The sequence below is a fragment of the Sceloporus undulatus genome, chromosome 2 (assembly GCF_019175285.1).
Source record: "Sceloporus undulatus isolate JIND9_A2432 ecotype Alabama chromosome 2, SceUnd_v1.1, whole genome shotgun sequence".
Taxonomy (NCBI): Eukaryota; Metazoa; Chordata; class Lepidosauria; order Squamata; family Phrynosomatidae; genus Sceloporus; species Sceloporus undulatus.
The window spans coordinates 39,078,934-39,099,114 of NC_056523.1; the positions used below are offsets into that span (position 1 = coordinate 39,078,934).

The 20,181-nt window shown below is 38.8% G+C and overlaps 1 protein-coding gene across 1 annotated transcript in view; it reads right to left on the reverse strand.

Moving 5' to 3' along the window:
* Positions 1–20,181, reverse strand: part of CNTN3 (contactin 3) — a 191,730-nt gene that overhangs the window by 31,446 nt on the left and 140,103 nt on the right. The window contains exons 9-10 of the mRNA XM_042454535.1: positions 7,353–7,480; positions 3,936–4,111 (exon numbers count right to left, since the gene is read on the reverse strand). Of these exons, the coding sequence (XP_042310469.1) occupies positions 3,936–4,111; positions 7,353–7,480 (304 nt within the window). The remainder of the gene's footprint in view (positions 1–3,935; positions 4,112–7,352; positions 7,481–20,181) is intronic.

Sequence of the window (20,181 nt, forward strand, 5' to 3'; positions counted from 1 at the left end):
TAGCAGTAGGAGTCACAGAAGTTGCTTTCTCTCCATGTGTCTCTGTCTCTCTCACTGTCACGTTTTTTAAGATTACCAAAAACTTTATATTCTTTAAGCACAAGTATTTACTGTACCCTCACACTTCAAGATATTACACTTCAGATGACCCTTAACAGTCTGTCTGCATCATATTCCTGCCAAATGAGATTCTCTCATGCTGTGTGTATTAACAGGCAACTGTCAGCAAGTGCATATGTCTACTGTCTGTGTGCTTCAAAAGGGTTACTTTGCTTCTGTGCTTGACACATGCACATATGCAAGTTCACGTATATATGTGAGTGAGGTTGTATATGGTAACATTTTGTTATCAGTAAATATGTATTTGCCTGTTATTTAATACTAAGCAAGTTAAACAAAATGCTTCTTTTAAAAACTATGATATATCCCATGCCCTTTTCAGTAATTATTGTGGATCTTCCTGATCTTCTTAATTGAATGGATACATTAGCCATCTCATTGTATACCTTAAACTGAAAAATGAAAGTGGCATTTTTATTGTATAAAATGAATGATAAAGAGTTTGATTTTTGTGGTACAAAAGTACAGATCAATATTATGCCAGGCAGAAAGACCCCAGCCCATGAATTCACAGAATATAATGAGAAATGTAAAGCAACCCTCTAGGAAGAAAACACATGATAGGGAGCATATATTTACTATATCCCCCCCCCCCCCGGTGTACTATGTTATTCATTAAAACTAACCCCATACTAAGCATTCAAAGTATTGATTTACCTGTGAGATTAATAAATAAAATAATTTTGCCTTAAATAAAGCTCAAGTACTTCTCTGATAACATGTTTGCACAGGGAAAACGATGGATATCTAATTGCAATGCACAATACTGGAGTGTGTGTGCATGCATGAAGTTGGCTTACAATATCAATCATTCATCATATCACTAGAAATGTGCTACCAAAGCCTTCATATTTTGTGTGAATCAGTCTTGAATACCAAGAAAACCCCACAAGAATGCTGTGAGAACATGCTCTCAAACTGTCAATGTTTTTGGAGCCTTGGCAGTAGAAGGGATTTCATTCAGATCTTAAGCTACAAACATTAGATCTATGCTACTTTGGACAAGCTGCAATGACAGGAAGGTCACCTTCCCTGATGAGCACTGTGCTGACCCACAGAATACAAATATCAACAGTCTGAGTGGTATGAAAATCAGAAACAACACTGAACTTCCTTCTAATATTGATGCCTGCACAATTCCAGCTGAGACGGTGATATCTGCAAAAGGTATACAGGCAGTCTGTCAATAATTAAGAAGCAGCTTGCACCCATTAATGTAATGCAAAAGTGATATAGTATTTAATACATCCATGGCCCAATTCCTGTGGGAGACTAGCTTGCTACCCATGAGACAATCCATAAATTCTGCATACTACCAGCATACATTTCTTTTTCCAGAAACTGTCTTCTTTCTCTGTCTTGTTTCTCGGTAGTTCTCTGAAGAAGCCACATATCAGTTATTGCAGTTACATGGGCAAGGCTCCCTTCTTTCATCATTTTTGCAAAGGGTACTTGCACTGGTATATGAAAACTGAAAAAGGAGGCTAGGCGGCCCAAGCCATTTGCATTTTTTTGAACCAGTGATAAGAATAATGACAAAAGAATGTTTTGATGTTGTGTGCCTTCAAGTTGTTTCTCATTTATGGCAACTATAAGGTGAACCTATCAGAGGTTTTCTTGCAAAGTTTGTTCAGAGGGGGTTTGCCTTTGCCTTTCTCTAAAGGAATGCTTTCCAAACCTAATTTTCTGAGGTGAATATAGTCTATTCCTACACAATTGTTAGGAAATCAGCAAACTCACACTGAGTGTTTAAAGAACTGTTTGGTGAAAGGCCTTGTGTGCACAGTGCTTGATTGCTTTTGATGGTTACTAAGACCTAAGGCTTGCACTTGTCACCTCAACTTATTTTGAATATATATTGTTTTTCAAAGATCAGTGCTCTCCTTTCCTTCCTCTTCTTCTCTGGACAAGGCTTTAAGTTTCAAAATACCTTCCTTTAAGTGATAAGTCAATGTGTGATGTGCTTGCTGTTTACATATCTGCTCCTGGAATGTGGGGTATCTCATTTTTACACGAAAAGGGCTTGTGGGCAAGCAGAGCTGAACAGTTACGATTTCTGTGTTCCATTTCTTCTGGGCATTTTCTCACAGCTTGACTTTCCTTTAGCATCTAGCAGATAAATGTCTGAAGATGAATATGAGGAACTAAATTGATATGTGTACCTCTCCTCTCACTACCACTCTAATTTTGTGTAGATATTGCTAGTAAACTTCCTTCTTTATGTATAAACAGGGCATATTAATAAAATATGGTAGCCTGAGGCAATTCATTTGGCCTTTAGAAGCAAGACCAAATATATTAGCCAGAATGGAATTAGTAAATCCAGTATTCACCTCTGTTGAATTCCTGTGTTTATTACATAGGCTAGACAATGACTCTCAGGACAAAAATATCCTAGGAGAAAAAAAAAAAAAGAAACTAGAAAGTCATCCAATGGCAGGGTACAGACCACCCAAAAAGGGCGACCTGCTGACGCCTGGGTTTCTGCCGGAGGGAAGCCTCAGCCGCCAAACTGCGAGGCTTCCCGCCGGCGGAAAAAGAACCCGCAAAAAGCGGGTTCTTTTTGTGCCACGCTTGTGATGCCCACGTGCGCCAATGGTGCACTCATGACGTCACAAGCACGGCGTGATGTGTGGACGCTATGCGTCCATCACGTCGTAATGGTGGCGCCTGTGTAGACAGGGGGCTGCCATTTTGCCACCACCAGTATGTACTAGGGTTAGGGAATGTGTGCATGGTGCACGCTCCCTAATCCTACTGACGACGACGACACACCACATTTTGCCCATCTGTACCGGGCCTATATTACTAGCAGGTTTCTATAGCTATCTACACAGAAGGCAGCCACATTGAGTCCAGTAGAGCTTACTCAAAGATAAAATGAGACAATTGTACCATCATGCAATTAATATATAGTCAACCCTCCATATGCAAGGATTCTGCACCCATGGATTCAAACAATCATGATTAAAAAAAAAATCCCCCAAAAGGAAAACTAAGTTATTTATCATTTTGTAAAAGATATACAGTTTCACTACACCACTGTATATAACGGACTTTAGCATCCATGGATTTTGGTATCCACAGGGGGTGGGGTGGGGGGGTCCTAGAACCAAACACACATGCATATTCATGACCCACTGTATAACTAATACAAAACTAATGGAAAAGATTGATTTTATTTTGCACAAATTGTTCCATTTGCTAAAGCAGTTAACAATACAAGGGAAGCAATAAGTAATCAAACTGTGATACATCGTTTTCTCAAGAGAAAGCTACACTAAGTTTAAAACAAAGTGGGCAAAATGTGGTCTTTCAGATGTTGCTGGACTGCACCATAGCCAGCATAGACAACAGTGAAAGGTGCTGAGAGTTACAGTCCAGCAATAACTGGAGGGTTGTGGTTTGTCCACCCCAAATTTAAAACAAAGTAAAACCCTAATGAGTATACAATGACCTCAAATAGATGACTCAAAAGGACTGCAACCGGGTCAATCCGAGGGTGGGACAGGCACATGATGCATGCCCCTGGATTGCTCTAAGGCCGAGCAGAGACTGAATCAGGGCAACTAAACACAGCCCTAAACTGGCCACAAAAAGAGTGGTTTCTTACCATTCCTTTTTGTGGCCCATGGAGAACCACAGTGGCAGGCACCCTTAGGACCATAGTGTCTGGTTGCCACGTTCCCACGGCAGTCCCAGGGCAATCGGGGACTCATCTGCTTGAGCTCAATATCCCATTTTTCCCCTTTCAAGAGGATAATAATAGTTTTATAGCTACAGGTAACAAACCAGGGTATTTCTTTGCAACTTACCCCACCTACTCTTTCAAAGTGAGATGCATCTTTTCTGAAGTCAGTCAATGCACTGTTAAAATACCATGTGAAACTTACATCCAGCAAGGGATCATGCTGGACTTGACATGGCAAGATTACACTTTCCCCTACAGTAACATCCATGTTTGAAGGTGCCAGAGTTATCCGGGTTGGTTCTGTAAAGGGCAGGAGAAACAAATTTTAGTTTCTGAGTTACAAATGTTAGTTTCTGAGTTAAACACAACAACAGCTATAATTTACTACCCAATTCATATATACATTTAAATGTAATGGAGTGAAATAGGTGAGTTTTGCTCCCCTTCACACACACATTTGAACTCAAATCACATTTTCAGGAATATTAGAAACCATTTAAAACTGAACAATTAAACTGCCATCACTCCCACACCTGGATAGTGGTAGTGACTGACTTCTGGGGATCTCCCCCAAATCAAACCCTGTATCACAGCTCATTGAATTTTGTAAAGTCTCCAACACTGTGTAACATGGGCTAAAGGGGAAGCTGTCACACTCTGGATCTATCATGAGATGACATAACTTGTTGGAAAAGGCAATAATACTTGATAATGTGGGACATAGTAGCAAAAGAGAAAGACTGAACTAAAGGTGGACTGCTTCAGTCAAGGATACTACAGTTCTGGGTTTGCAAGATGACCTGGATAGCTGATGATGACAGTGTCTTGGAGGCTTCTTACATTTTCCATAAGGTGAAATTGATAGCATCAAAGGGGAAGAGATGGTAACAAAATGTGTCTGCCACCTCAGCTGCCTAAATCTAGATCTATTAACAGATTAGTTGAATTAGACCAAACTACTAATATATGATTGATATAGATTTCTTAGACAGTGATGAGCATTAGAGACACCTGTGTACTACTGGATCCCAACTTTGGTATGAGACATAAAATTTAATATTAAGAAAATTCTCATCATTAACATCATTTCATGCGAATGAACTGTGAAGTCACCAAGATACACTTGACATATCAGATTTCATGAGGCAGTCTTCAGAAATTAAGTGAAGTCTCATGTTCACCTCCAAACAGTATACCTAATGTAATCTGATAAGGTTTATTTTGGCAAATCCTTGCTACTTGAAAATATATGTTAAAAAGAGAAAAGGTAATGGCTGCATTAATAATTCTTAACTCTTACAAATCTGCCATCATAGAACAGGGAGAAATACACACTTGATGAAACCAATGAAACCTTTTAAAGAGAAAGTGCTGCAAGGAAATCAAGACGTAAATATATTTCAGATCCCAGGAGAAGACTGAACAAAATGATAACCAGGGGATATAAAGTGTGGCTCTGTTTTTGAGTGCTATGAAAAGAGGAGTCTTTTTTTTTTGTCTCAAAAAAAGCAGGAAAACCCACATCATTGCCTTTGAGAAACACTTCCATTCCTTCTTACCTTTTAGTAAGGAAATTTCCTTATCTCTTTTTAAAGCAAAAATTATTTCTATTTCAAGAAAGACTTAAACACTTCTCATCTGTAAATGTAGGGTCAAGAAAAATATAGTCAGCAAAGACAGATATTTTATACAACTGTTTAGAACCAGATTCGAACCTTGGCACTAGCCAATTAGAGCGAAGCCAGGAAAAAGTGGGGGCTGCTCCCAGGAGTGAATATACTAGAGGGAAGAGCAGGTTTGAAAGGGGTTGATGTTTCATGTGCCCTGAGGGGTGAAGAGCCATTGAGGCTAGGGTAGGCTGCTGTGAGGGGCTGTTAGAAAGGGTTTTAGGTACCCAAGAAAGGAACAAAGAGTGTCCTTAGTTAAATTGTTGTAGTATCCCATGGGAGACACAATGTTTGGTGTCTAATGGAGTCACAGGTAACCAGAAGAGTTATAAGATATAAAAGTTTAATAAAGGTTCTTTGAGAACTTAGGCAAAGCACTAGCCTGGAGCCGAAATTAGGGCTCAGGAGAGCGGAGCATCTGCACACTCCCGAGCCCTACCATGTCATAATGGCTCACTCCCATCCACACGGGGCCTGCCATGATGATGTATGGGTGGCGCAGCGTTCAAATGGTTCTGCACCACATGGACATCATCAGCATGTGCAAGGGCACCAATGGCCTCCTTGTAAGAAGACGTGCCCTAAGAAGAACCTGCCAGATGTGGGTCCTTTTTAGGGCTCCCAGAAGCTGTGCTGTTTGGTTGCTGTGGCCTCTGTAAGAGGCAAAAAGAGGTGGCATCTCGCCTTCCCTTTTCCCCCGCCTGTGTCCCCCCCTTAGTTTGTAAGGGAACATATATAAAGCTATAAAGAAATAATTACAAAGACAAGCTAAAGAAACTTTTAAACTGTGTAATTAACAAAGTATTTTTACACCATATCCATTGTGAACACCATCCATTAGAAGAGATACTGTATTCAGCCTGACTTGCAAATAAATTTCTTACTTTGTTTCAACAATCAGTTGTCTGAAGTGATTTCAGAAACATATTAAAATGCTACCATCATTGAGAAAAGTCTTTTAGGCCTGGGATTCATTAGGAAGTGTGTGGCTATCAGAGAATAGTTGGTGCAAAGCTGGGGGAAAATTTGAAACCCAGAAAGCTGGCATCTAAAGAGAGTTATAGTGCAGGAGACACTTAAGAGAGTCCTGAGTTTGAGTCTCACAATGACAAATTGGTGGGATAATGGCCATCACCTTCATATAGGGTCAAGCAAAACAAACAAACAAACAAACAAACGGCAGCAAAGACAGATATTTTATATATAACTGTTCAGTGATCGAATCAGAAAATAGCCATGGAAAATTGCTGAGAATTTATAATCTGAAAGTCATAGATCCAGAGTTCCTGTGACTGGAACCCATTCACAAGATGTTCTCACCTAAAAGGTGATTTTTGCTGATGTGTCTTCCCTCTGGAGCTCTCCCTAAGAAGCTGCTTTGGAAGGTAGAGGCCCTCTGGAAGAATATGAAACAGGGCTGCAAGGGGAAGGGGTAGGGTCAATGATAGTTACTTCCCCACTAGAAACCTCTGCTGAAACACTGAAGGTGAGGACAGGGCTTCTGTACCTTCAATGACTGTATAGAAGTGGGTCTTCTTCCTGAATCTGCTATTTGTACACACCTATTAAAGGTACAGGAGCTACATCCTATATTCTATTTGGTAACCTTATCATCTATTGAGAGAGCCCTTATTTTAATGGAAAGATTTCTTTGGATTCAGCTCTCTGAAGAATCTTGCACAGAGAGTATGTATTGTAGGAAGTCAAGCATAGGAAGCGGTATTTCAAGTCATCTTAACAAGAACAGATTATATATTTCACATGAACTGTGCAGGCAATGTCATTAAAATGGGAATTCAAAATAGAAACTCGTCTTTTATAAATGTCTCAGTCCTTATAATTTGCAAGCAAAATATAATTAGCTATCTAATTACCTGTAACTAATAAGCTGGTTGAGCTGCTAGCTTTTCCAAACTGGTTCTCTGCCAGGCAAGTATAACTTCCAGCATCTGATTTACTCACATTAGCTATTCGGAGGCCTTCATCTTTTAACAATGAAATTCTAAAAATAAAAAGATAAGAAAAAATAGTGTAACTTTCCTGAGAGAAACCAGCATATTCTTTAAACTCTTTGATTTCAAAATTTACTCACCATATATGCAAACAGCTTCCTCATACATTCCTATAATGTTCATAAGACAGTGTAGTAGACAGGGTACTAGTTTGTCCTAATCATCCAATTACATAACAAGAGATTTGTGTGGCAGCTTCAGCAACTGGCCATGTTATGAAACTCAGCCCCACATTCCCATATTTTAGTGATAGTGAGGCCCAAAGAAAAAATCTTGAATGCATACAGCAAGTAACTATACACCCAGTTTTGAACAAGTGGGTTACAGGCATATGGAAAGGGCACCAATCACATAACATGAAAGGAGGGGAGAATGTGTTTATTCACCAGTATGACAAGAATCTAAATCTCCTCCTGCCATGTAACTAGAATGCAGAGAATAAAATCCAGTTGGTTCAAATGGTATTTTGTTAAAATCACTTCTGCACTCTAGCCACAAAAAAGTGATGAGGAGATTGATCATGCTGGTGAAAAACAAACATAAGACTTTCCTCCTCATGCACAATGTTTTTGACAAGAAAGCCACCTACAGTATGCCTGTAATTAGCCTGGTACAACATGAGTATTTAGCAGCATGCCATATATTTTGAGAGGAACTGCTTCTACCTTGTATCTATGTAAATCAAACACAACAAAAGCCATATTAAGGATATTAAGGCAAGAACAATCAAGATAACAGTGACTTGGAGTTCTCAGATGATATCTGTTGGGGAAGGGGCATAACTTTCTAAGTCAATCTGTCCAGCTCTTTAGGTCATTATTATGACATTCAAAGTCCCTTCTGCATTTGGGTAGACCAATTCTGTGAGAATGGCCCCTTTCATGAAAATTCTGCTTTAAGCCCAATTTAGATATTCAAATGTTGGTTCCAGTGGATAAAGTAGACTGCAAGTGCACTGGACAAAGGAGCAGAGGCATCCAAGCTGGTTATACATAGGTGGTATTCTATCTTTGCCTTGTTAACTATAACATACATTAAATGCAATAGTAAGATGTCCACAAAGGGGAAAATGGGGGGGGGGGGTATGCAATGTATGATTAATGCATGACACTTTAGAAGCCAACTTAAATGACACTGCAGGCAGAAATATAAGACTTCAGAAATCAGTGTAAATATAATTATTTTAGCTTTCTCTAGTAGCAACATAAAACATGTCAAATTTGTTGCTTCCTATGAGAAAATTGTAATAATTCAACTGTGTGGTATGGATGACAGATATTTCCATCAGCATTTATAATACATAGTGTTTTAAAGCCCACACACATTGCCTATCTCTGCAGCATGGCAAATTTAACTGAGTGCCTTACAGAAGGTTGGGCAATTGGTCCATCTTGCTTATCTTTCAAAATCAGACAAAATCAGGTGTGTTCAGGGTGAAGAAGTGCTTGTTTATCAGAAAGAATGGGCCTGATATGACCTCAACTAATCGTTCCTCAACTATTTTCTGTCTCTGCTTTATACCAAACCATGTTAACAGAAGGCTCCTAAGGGTTCATGAATGGTGAGGGCAGCAAATGGCCTTGGCTTTACTTTTCCCCCCTCTTCATTTATATCTTGCCCTCTTTCCATGAATGCCATGGCATAATATATAATTCTTGGTCATCCTATTTGCTCCTGTAGGTGACGCCATTTCTCAAACAAGTCTCAGAAATCTAACCCCCCCCCCCCCCCACACACACAAGAACATGTAGGTATGGGGCAGTTTCAGTTATTCTGATATCTGGTAGGAAATTAGCTGTGTTAAGGATAGGACCTCCAATAACTTTCTGATGTATTTTTCAGATAATTTCCTCTTTTAAAGAGTGCAGGAAGGAATATGATGAGCAGAAATCATTGACTTGACCCTAAGTAACAGGGAGGAATTGGTCACTGGAATCAAAGCAGCTGATACTTTAGTGAGGGGAAGGATGGGAGAGAACATGTAATGTTAGAATTCATGGTTGTGGGATAGGTCAAGAAAGTGTATATTCAAACACAAACCTTAGCTTTCAGGAAAGTTGATTTTACTAAGCTCAGAGAAATACTAGGGTAGAGATGCCAAAAAGAAAAAGGCACCCAGCATGTGTTGGATTTCATGAATAAGGAATTGCTTAAATCACAATCATACTATATTCCATGGAAGAAGGGGGGAAAAACTGGTAAACATTTGAAAAGGCCAATGTGGCTTCAGAGGACTGGAGATGAACAAACATTGCCCCTCTCTTAAAAAAAAAAGGCCCACAATAATAATAATGAAGATCCAGAAAACTACAGACCAGTCAGCTTAACCTCCTCAATGCCAAGAAATATATTAGAACAGATTATACAGAAGTCTGTTTGCAGGTGTTTTGAGAACAGTACAGTGATTAGTAGGAGCCCGCACTAAAAATAAAATCTTGCCAAATCGTGCCAAACTAATCTTTTCTTTTTGATTTCTTTTTTTGATAGGTCAATAGTCTAGTAGATGGTGGGAAAGCTGAAGATGTTATTTGTTTGGATTTCAGTAAAGCATGTGGTAAGATCCCCATTATATTTTGTTTCACAAATTTGGAACAGATGGAAACATCATTAAATTGACACATAATTGGTTGGAAAATCATGCTCAAAGTAACGTTATCAGTGGGTGTGCTTCAAAGTGGAAGGAGGTATTGAGTGAGTTGCCACAGGGTTGTGGGACTAACACTCTTCAATATTTTTATCAATGTTTTAATCAATGATTTATATAATGGTATGAAGGGAATCCTTATCAGTTTTTCAGAAGATACAAAACTGGGAGGGTTAGCTAACACACTGGAAGATATGAACAGAGTTCAAAAGGACCTTGATAAACTAAAAAAAATGGGCTGAAATTAATAAAATGAAATTCAGCAGAGACAAATGCAAAATTCTACACTTAGGCCACAAAAAACAAATGCATAGGTATAGGATGAGGGATACTTGGCACAACAGTACTACATGCACAAAGGACTTTGAGATTATTGTTGTGTAGATGATGAACATGAGTCACCAGTGGACCAAAGAAGGCAAATGTTACCTTAGCCTGCATTAATTGAGGCATAGCGTTCAAGTCAAGGGAAGTAAAAGTCACTGTATATTCTGCACTGGTCAGGCCACATCTGGAGTATTGTGTTCAGTTCAGGGCACTTCATTTTCAGAAGTATATAGATAAGTTGAAGATAATTCAGTGAAAGGCAAAAATGAAACATATGAGGAGAGTTTCAAGGAGCTAGGAATGTTCCACTTGGTGAAGAGAAGACTGAGGGGTGACATAACTGCACACTTTAAATCCCTCAAGAGCTGCCACAAAGAGGTGGGTTCAGGATTGTTCTCTGCAGCCTCAGAGGGTAGAAATCAAACAGAATTGGATTGAACATAAAAGGAATTTCTTCACAGTGAGAACTGGGCAATGGAATCAATTGTTTAGAGAAGTGATGAGGTCTCCTTCTCTGGATGTCTTTAAAAAAGGTGAAATTACCATGCAGGAAATCACAATCAAAGCATCCCTGTACCTCAGAGTACTTTCGACTCTTTGATCCTATTTCTAGGTACATACTAAGGACAAATCCTAGTATTCAATGGGATGGAGCTTGGGCAGGTAAAGTGGTTATCAGAATGCTTTAATTGCACAGTGTGTACACACTCCAAATCAGGAAGATATGTTTGCCATTAAAACTGAACACTGATTCAGATTCTTAGTTATAAAATACACTGAAGAAATAATCCAGTTAGAGACCAGTTTAACTGCCCTGTCTCAATGCTAGAATTCTGTGAAGTGTAGTTTTGTGAGACATTTATTAGCTTCCTCTGACAGAAAGCCCTAGTACCACAATAAACTACAATTCCCAGGATTCCCTAGCACTGAGCCAGGGCAGTGAAAGCAGTCTCAAACTGGATTATTTCTGCAATGTGTTTTGGACCTACTGGTATGGCCACTACTAGGCTCATTTTAGTTCTTCACGTCTTGCTTGGACAAGTTAACCAAGTGCCTGGCATCCCCAAGATGGAAATGGTGGTGGTGTCCTTTTTTCATTTTTTTAAAAAATAGGCTGTACAGTGGCTTGCCAACATTTTTTCAGCTGCAAGAGGACAAAGTGGCAGGGGAGATTGCTGTGACAGTGGGGAGGGAATGGACTGGGACAAATAAAGCAGGTAGACCAGATCCAGCATTCAATATGGTCATCTGCCAGATTAGTTGTGATGAGTGAACACTTCTTTTTATATACCTATATCTTGATCCTAAATTTATATGGAAAGTGTCTCCTTACTTCATCTCCTCCCAAACGAAACTTGTATTAAAACTTTAATCAAATACATCAGTCAATATTTGGGAAGGCTAGAAAATGTTGCTTCAGGGACAAGATCTTCCCCACAACTGTCAGTTCAGCATCCTTGCATTAGTGTATGCTGTAAGATCTGTCTTTGCCCTCCAGGGCACCTTTAAAAGCAGCTTATAAAAAGAATTGAAAAATGACTGATACATGCCATATGCCTAACAGATTATAGCAGTATGCGGTTTAGTTGGCACTATAAACATCAGCAGAAGCAGAGAAGATTATACACGGTGTGGTTATTATATAAGCTTGTTCAGCTAATGCCCTCTATAATCTCACATTCTTTTTAGAGGTTTCTAATGGTGTACATGTATCGCTTTGCCACACTGATGCAAAACAATATTGACAGCTCCACTGACATGGCAGAAGAAAGGAAAAAAAACAGTATATTAAAACAATGCCTATTGTTTAATTAAAATACACAACTTATAGAGTACTTTCAGCAATTTGGAAGTCAGACATGTGCCTAAGATAATAAGGGATCATGGCTGCTTAAAACAGCCTATATTAAAGAATCATGCATTTGAAATTACGCAAAGCAAATCAATGGCAGAACAATGTACTGTCAGAAACATCTTTATTGGTAACAAAAAAAGAATCCATCCTGCTATGTTTCCAACTATATAGGGAATGAATATACCAAAGTTAATTTAGAGAGGAAACTGTGACATATCTGCTGTCTAATACATCTTTGAAATAGGTGACAGTCTATTTTAATGATATTTAAATTGGTAGGATAGAAGAATGGAGAAAGAATTAGATTCCACACTAAACAGCTATAGCAGTCAGGAACCACCTTAACTGTCATGGTACCATCCTATCGATTCTTGGGATTAGTAGTTTTGCAAAATGCTTAGAATTCTCCACTAGAGTACAAGGGCTGTTTTACACAACACAATATAGTGTTACAATTCTACTTTAACTGCTGTGTTTCCATCCTATGGAATTTGGGGACTTACAGTTTAGGGAGTGGTATTCAGAATTCTCAGCAGAGGCCTTCAGTGTTTCAACAAACGGCAAATCCCCGGATTCTACATGATGCAGTCATGACAGCTAACATGGCATTGTAGTGCTATAACAGTCCACAGTCTTGGTTTCATTTATGATTCCTCCCTGTCCTGTGTCCCCCAGGTTCACACTATAGCTAAGACATGTAGATTTTTTCTTTATAGCATTGCTAAAATTCAACTGTTTCTTTTAGCCTCCACCACCAAGATTCTAGACCATGCCTCAGTAGTCTCACATCTGGATTTCTGCAACCTTCTTCTGGTGGGGCTTCCTCTTTCTCATCTTCATTCAGGCTTGTGACCTCCCTGATTGAATCTATCCATCAGGTGACTTCCTCTCTTTCTAACTTTCCTAATATTATTGTCCTTTCTAATGAGCCATGCCTTTTCATGATGTGGTCAAAGAACAACAGCATCAATTTCATCATCTTGGCTTCCAAGGAGAGTTGAGGCTTAATCTGATCAAGGACTCATTTGTTTGTCTTTTTGGCTGTCCATGGTATCCTCAGCACTCTCTTTCCCGGATGCCACTAGGGTCGTCTAAGCTGCTTCTGTGGCAATTTTTAAAAGTCAGACATTCTGACTTCTAAAAAATGGCTGCAGAAGTGACTTAGATAATGCTGGCTGCATCAAGGAAAGACCCAGACAGTGATTCAGCAACGATTTATGTGTGATAGGAACTGGCTACCTCCTGCATTAACACTGAACTCAGGAAATGTAAGCCACTCTTTTAACCCGATACAACAGGGTCCTTAATAGGCTCCATTTATCTAATAGTCATGCTTTATGTGGGACCAGATTTAAACCCAACTGCACACCAGTTCCACTTTAAAGGTTCACTAATATTTTCAAATATTGTGGTGGTAGAACATTTATACATCGATTATTTTTATTCCCTTTTGCTCCTCTTTTAAAATGTTAGGTGTCAGAAAACTAAGAACATTCTGTAAGAAGATAAAATTGCTTGTAATCAAAACAAAAAATAAGAGCATAAATTGGGATATGTCAGTGAGTACAGAAAAACACCATTTTCTTTTCAGCTCATAGTCATGGTAACTCACAAATTGCTTTATATATTTGTCAAGCCCTTCTTCAAAGGAGCTAACAAAATAAGGTCCCTATTGATATAATAATAAACAGAAATGTATTGCTTTCCAGCTGACAAAATTTTAATAGACAGGGTAAGCAGAAAGCTAGGCTGAAGCTACCTTTTCATACACCAATCAAATTCCTACGAAATTAAGCTAGACTATTCAAGAAGAAAGGCTGGAAAATTAGTCCCTTATTGATAGTTGTGGTAAGTAAAACATACATATATTATTTTCCGGTTCACAGTTTGAAACCATAAAGCAAATTTAAGTGCAAGTGACTTCATTTTAATTTTGTCTCAGGCTCATCTCACCAGTGATCCCTATCAAGGCCATTTTAGCTCTCATCAGATTTCATTTTCTTCTTCTGTTTGTACATTTGATATGAGTTCATCAGAAATTCTTTGCAGCATCTTTAACAAGACTTAGTATTCACAGGCCAAAGTGAATAGACTGGAAAAAGGCCAGGATGGCTCCATCCTTGCTCTCCTTCTGCCATCAAGTCAAAACATTTTTATGCTGTCAGAATGTTAAAAACTGGCAATGCTGGGGGTTTAATGTTATGTGTGGTCTGTTTTTAAGATTTGAACATGATCTTTGAATTTTACTGTTTTTAATGTTTGAAGTTCCACCTTTATTATTAATTCTTTAATCACTTTTTAACTCCTATATTTATACTTTTACTTTGTATAATTTTAATCTGAATTGTTTTTACATATGTTGGAAGAAAGGTGGGATATAAATGAATAAAATAAAATAAAATAAATAAAAGTGTCACTGAGAATATGAGTGAGGGGAATGGAATAACTCTTTCTGTAAAGGATAAAAACAGTAGTTTAAGCATATTTCACTTAAAGTCCCATAGATTATCCATCTTGTTAATCAGCAGCCCAAATTCTCTCTTATTCAGGAACTGTACTCCCACACAGAATAAAACACCTATCCACACCAAGATGACACAGAGGAGATTATCACATGGGGACGGGATAGGGATGGGATTATTCCCCTGTCCTTATTCTGTCTTTGATAGTGCGAATGACAGCTGGCGCAAAAGGCTTTCACACCGATCCTGTCATTAAAGTAGCATTGCGATAAAGGCAAATTCCATTAATACAAAATACCAACTAATGTCACCTTAATTACAGGTTAATGATGGGTTATTGACAGGATCAGCATGACTTCATGTGAAAGCTTTGGAGCCATTGTTGTCATTCGTGCCGGATGGGATACATGTGAACAAAATGTGAAAGACCTTCCTATGACTGAGTGGGAAAGAGAGGACAATGACGAGAGAGGGATGGGACATCCCTCATGTGATAATCTCCAGAGACTGAGGGTTTGATTTCCTGCTTCTTCTTGGAAATTCATTGGGGCTGCTTTTACACTGCTTTAACTGCCATGGCTCAATAATATGGAATTCTGTGATTTGTAGTTTTGTGAACTATGTAGCCTTCTTTGTCTGAGAGTTCTGGTGCCACAACAAACTACAAATCCCAGGATTCCAGAGGACGGAGCCATGACAGTTAAAGAAGTGCCAAATCACATTATTTCTGAAGTGCAGTTTAGACCCAAGAGATGAAAGGAAGTGAGTCTCTATATCTTCTTTCTTCCTTCTTCCTCCAAACATTCCAACATTCAGTCCACTGCACCACACTATCTATTTTTCACATGGTACTACAAAACTAATGAAGGTAGCATAGCACTAGTGATGCAAAATGTAAAATAAGTGTGAATTATAAAAGCCACTCATCTGGGGTTTGTTAAGCACAGTCTACCCCTTAATCAGCACAAAGCAAGGATGTGCTGGACACTGTGCAGAGTATTCTTGTTCAATTGGCTGCAGTAGGAACTTTCAAGGAATCACAGCTTTCCTTGCCAATGTTTCTTGCAGCACCAGGAAGTGGAAATTTACTGAGGATTACTATTTTTGAGTATTATTTGCAACTGCAGGAACTACTGTTTTCCTAGCAAAATCTTCATACTTTGAGAGAAGAAGGGTTCCAAATAATATTGAACAATATTTTTTAAAAGAATGTCAAGTGCAGCAAAAGCCATTTCTCATGCCCCAAATGCTGTAATCGGGAACATTCTGAACAAAAGTCACATGTGGGTGGTTTATGCAGAAACAACTTTTTCTGCATATAAAATAAAAAAATAACATTTTACAGGTGGAATAGTATTATCTACACAGAAAATGCTATTTCACAGGGGAAAATGCTGTTTTCTATGCAAAACAGGTGTGTGTGAATTTACTGCAGAATAAGTCTTGAATTGTGTATAGGCTTCAAAGACTATTTCTTGCAGAGAGAAGAAAATTGATGAGATTACTGATTGCTCCCTTTAAGAAGAAACTTAGCGAAGAATTACATCTCTAGCAAGAATTCTTTGTAGAAAATTAGACTTTGTTTCCCTTTGTCCAAGACTCCTGCTGTTTAAGAGTCCATGCAACAAAAAGCAGCAGCAATTTTAATCTCCATAAAAAGCCATGCATGTTATCTGCACAAAGAATGAGATCATAAGTGCAAATACTCTTGTCAAAAATGCGTGAAAAACTCTCACCTTCTCACTACAGAGAAAAAAGAAATAGAGGTTTCTTATTCTCCAATTAGAATTTACATCCCTACTCAGAATAATAAAAAAGAGTAATGAAAAAGAAAACAGTTACTTCAACTTCACAAAACTGTTAGGTTTCTTGACCACAGCTATGAAGCAAAGAGGGGGCTGCCCATGACTAAATCCCCATGTTTGATGGGGTTTTGTGTATGTGTGTGAGAGAGACAGTTTTCTTATTCTTATTAAGAGGGAGATATTTTAACCTTTGGTAATTAGCAAAGAATGGCAGCTGCATGACTATGAAGAATAATTAATCATTTCAAATATTACGTCTAAGTACCCAAAAGTCCATCAGCTTGATAACAAGACAAAAGAAACCTAAAAAAGCTCAGTTAATGTCCCTTTGGCCCGGGACACACTGCCCCCAAAGGGGTGGTGGTGGTGGCCTGTTTCTCTCTGGAGGGATGCTGCAGCAGCCAAATGGCATGGCATCCCTCCAGACCAAAAAGAACCTGGAAAAAACGGGTTCTTTTTGGCAAGTGGGGATGACATCATCAGTGCACCATTGTCACACTGTGATGCGTCCAAGATGCAAGCTTGGTGCCCGGAGGTGCAGATGCCGCGCCGCACTTGTGTCATGCACATGCGCCACATACGGATGGCACCACGTAAAGATGGTGCCGTCCATATGTGTTAAGGTTCTGGAGCGTGCGGATGCTGTGTGCTCTGGTACCCTAAAATTGGGCACAGGCTGCTGAAAGCAGTGTACTGGGCCTTTATCTTTCCCCTTTCCCTACCTTGTACATATCTGTATCCTTCACTTTTTATGCCATGTTCTCCCCTAAATTAAAAAGAAAAGGTATGCAGAGAATGAAGGACAATAAACCAAGGACACCAACAAAAAAAGGTCCATGTACAAAGCAGAGATAGGGTACATTCCTGGTGAGACGGAGATCAATTTGTCACCCAAAACCTGCCAGAAAAATAAAGGGAAGGGGGAAAAGCCATAGGAAGGCCTTCAGATCATATAGTTCAAAGACAGATGAGAATTAGACTACTTCCATACAAATGTACTGTATATTATTTTATTCTGCTTTGAACACACTTCACTTTTAATTAAATAGTTAATCCTGGGTTAATCTAATACATTCTGTTTATATGCCACTGCAAGATTTAGGTCAGAAATCCAGCTGCTTCCATTTTCAAGAAACGGTTCCCTCTGGGTTGCTTTCCTATCCAATACAACTATATAAGATCAAGCAGGTACATAAATTTAGCCTGACAAATCTCTGTGTGTGTATTTGTTAGGGAGAGAGAGAAAGAGAATGGAATGTGTTTTCCAGCACTTTTTGAGTTGCTTGCTCCTGCCAATATAAACCTCTTTCCAAAACATGCATCTGAGTTAGAGACTGCTAATGTAACTCACAAACCTATCCTACAGATATCAGAACTATGTCCTACTTAATTTCATTGGCACTTAATCCCAGATGTGTTCAGAATTTATGACTAGAAGCTTCATTTACTGTCATGTCAGAGCTGCAGATGACTTTATAAAACCTGGATAGAGTTTGATTTGATCTTTTTGTTCTGAGGTTCCCCTCCCTCCCTACAACTGGTTTAAATTGCTCACTCTGCTGAAAGTGGAACACCGTTCTTTGTTTTTGTTTTTTAAATCTGACCATGATGGATAGAACAAAACTCCTATAAAGTGTTTATATCTGATTCTTTCTTTTCTGGCAAATAAGTTTATAAAAAAGGCAAGTCAGCACACACAAACACACAGCTGATGCAATGTCTTTCTTTCTTTTCTTTTTTTTAAAGTAAAAAATTAGTTCTAAACTACTTCCCATGTTAGGACAGCAATAACATAGTGGAGTGGAATAACTATGAGAGAGTCCTCCTAATGTTCTGTGCAGTTTCTACTTAAATAAGAGAAATATTATTTTTGGTGGGTTTTTCGGGATATATGGACACATTCTCGAAGAGTTTATTCCTGACGTTTCACGAGCATCTGTTGCTGGCATCTTCAGAGAATGTTCTCTGAAGATGCCAGCCACAGATACTGGCAAAACATCAGGAATAAACTCTTCTAGAACATGGCCACATAGCCCTAAAATCCCACAAAAAACTATGGATGCCGGCCATGAAAGCCTTTGCCTTCACACAAGGGAAAGATGAATTCGTTGGTAACCACAAAGGAATATTTGAGATTAGATAACCACCTGACTAAAAGGAAGAGAATAATATAAGAACAAACTGTAGTTTTCTGTGCTGACAACTCTGCTTGAACACAACAGACAACACATATGATTATGAAGACTGAGGTGATAATACTACCCCAAAGTTGTGGAATTTCTGCTTCCCAACACCTTGACTAAAGTGAGTGAGATTTGTTCAAGACTGCACAGTAGGTAGCCTCAACACCTTCAGGATTTCCACATCCAAGTTTGAACTCCAAGATTTGAACTATATGATTATCCCATCTGAACAGAATACTCTTCTCACTGCATCACATTATGTGTCATCTGCAATGTATCAATTTCTAACATTACTCCCACATAAGATTCTTATCTCATTGCCTTAACTGTTTTGCCTTTCCTTTTCCTTTTCAGTAATATAAACTCGGGTAAAGAAATTATGAACTATCTGATCATGCTTTTTTCTGTATCCAGGGACTCCTATCAAATTAATCTTTCCCTCAAACTAAATCACTTTCCAGTTCTTCCTACTTACTGTTCAGAGGGAAATCTTTTCAATTCTTTTGAATCTTCACCTGCCATCCTTCATTTCCCTTTCATATTTGAGCTAAGATGATCAGGACAGCAGGCAACATTCAAGGTCTAAGGGCATTAACATCGATTTATGTAACAACAGCAAAAGATTTCCAGTATTATTTTCTATCTCATTCTTCATACCACAGTCATTGTGTTTTGACTGCTGCTGCAGGCTGAGCACATGTCTCAATTGAACTCTGCACAAATGATGCCCGAACCTAAGCAGTTACAGGTTAATTTATAACAATCCAGTCCTGTACATGAGTAGTTCAATTTTCCCCTTCCAACTCACATTACCTTCCATTTGTCAGCATTGATTCTGATCTGTCAAGGTGCTGCCAGGTTGCTTGGCTTTATTAGTTCCCTTGGCACTGCTTCAACTATCCAGGATAATTTGTATCATCAGCTGATTTGCTATGGCACAGGTTCCTCTCTTCACAATGTGTTTTTCCAAAAACAGGAAATAACCCATTGCTAAGCATGGGGCACTTCTGAATATATATATAGAGGGTTCTTCCCCTTGTGTTCACATCTCACTCTCAGAATATTGCTTATGATGGTATGATATCACACAGAAAATTCAAAGTAGCACTGGCATTATTTCTTCACCTATCAATAAATGCCTTAACTTTTAACGGTTTGAGTTAAACACTCCAATAAACTATTTGCGGTTAAGGTCCTCTGTGTGTGTGTGTGTGCGCGCGCACACACGCACTCACACACAAATTTATGTAAGTAAATGATATAGCAATGCCACCTAAAGATGATCCCTCTTCCACTTATTGTACCTTCTGCTGCATTTTTTGTTTTCTTTTTTCTACTGGTGTAGACTACCAATACACATACAGTCCTGGGACTGCAAGCCCAATGTCACCACTATCTGTCGTTCAGATGCTTTT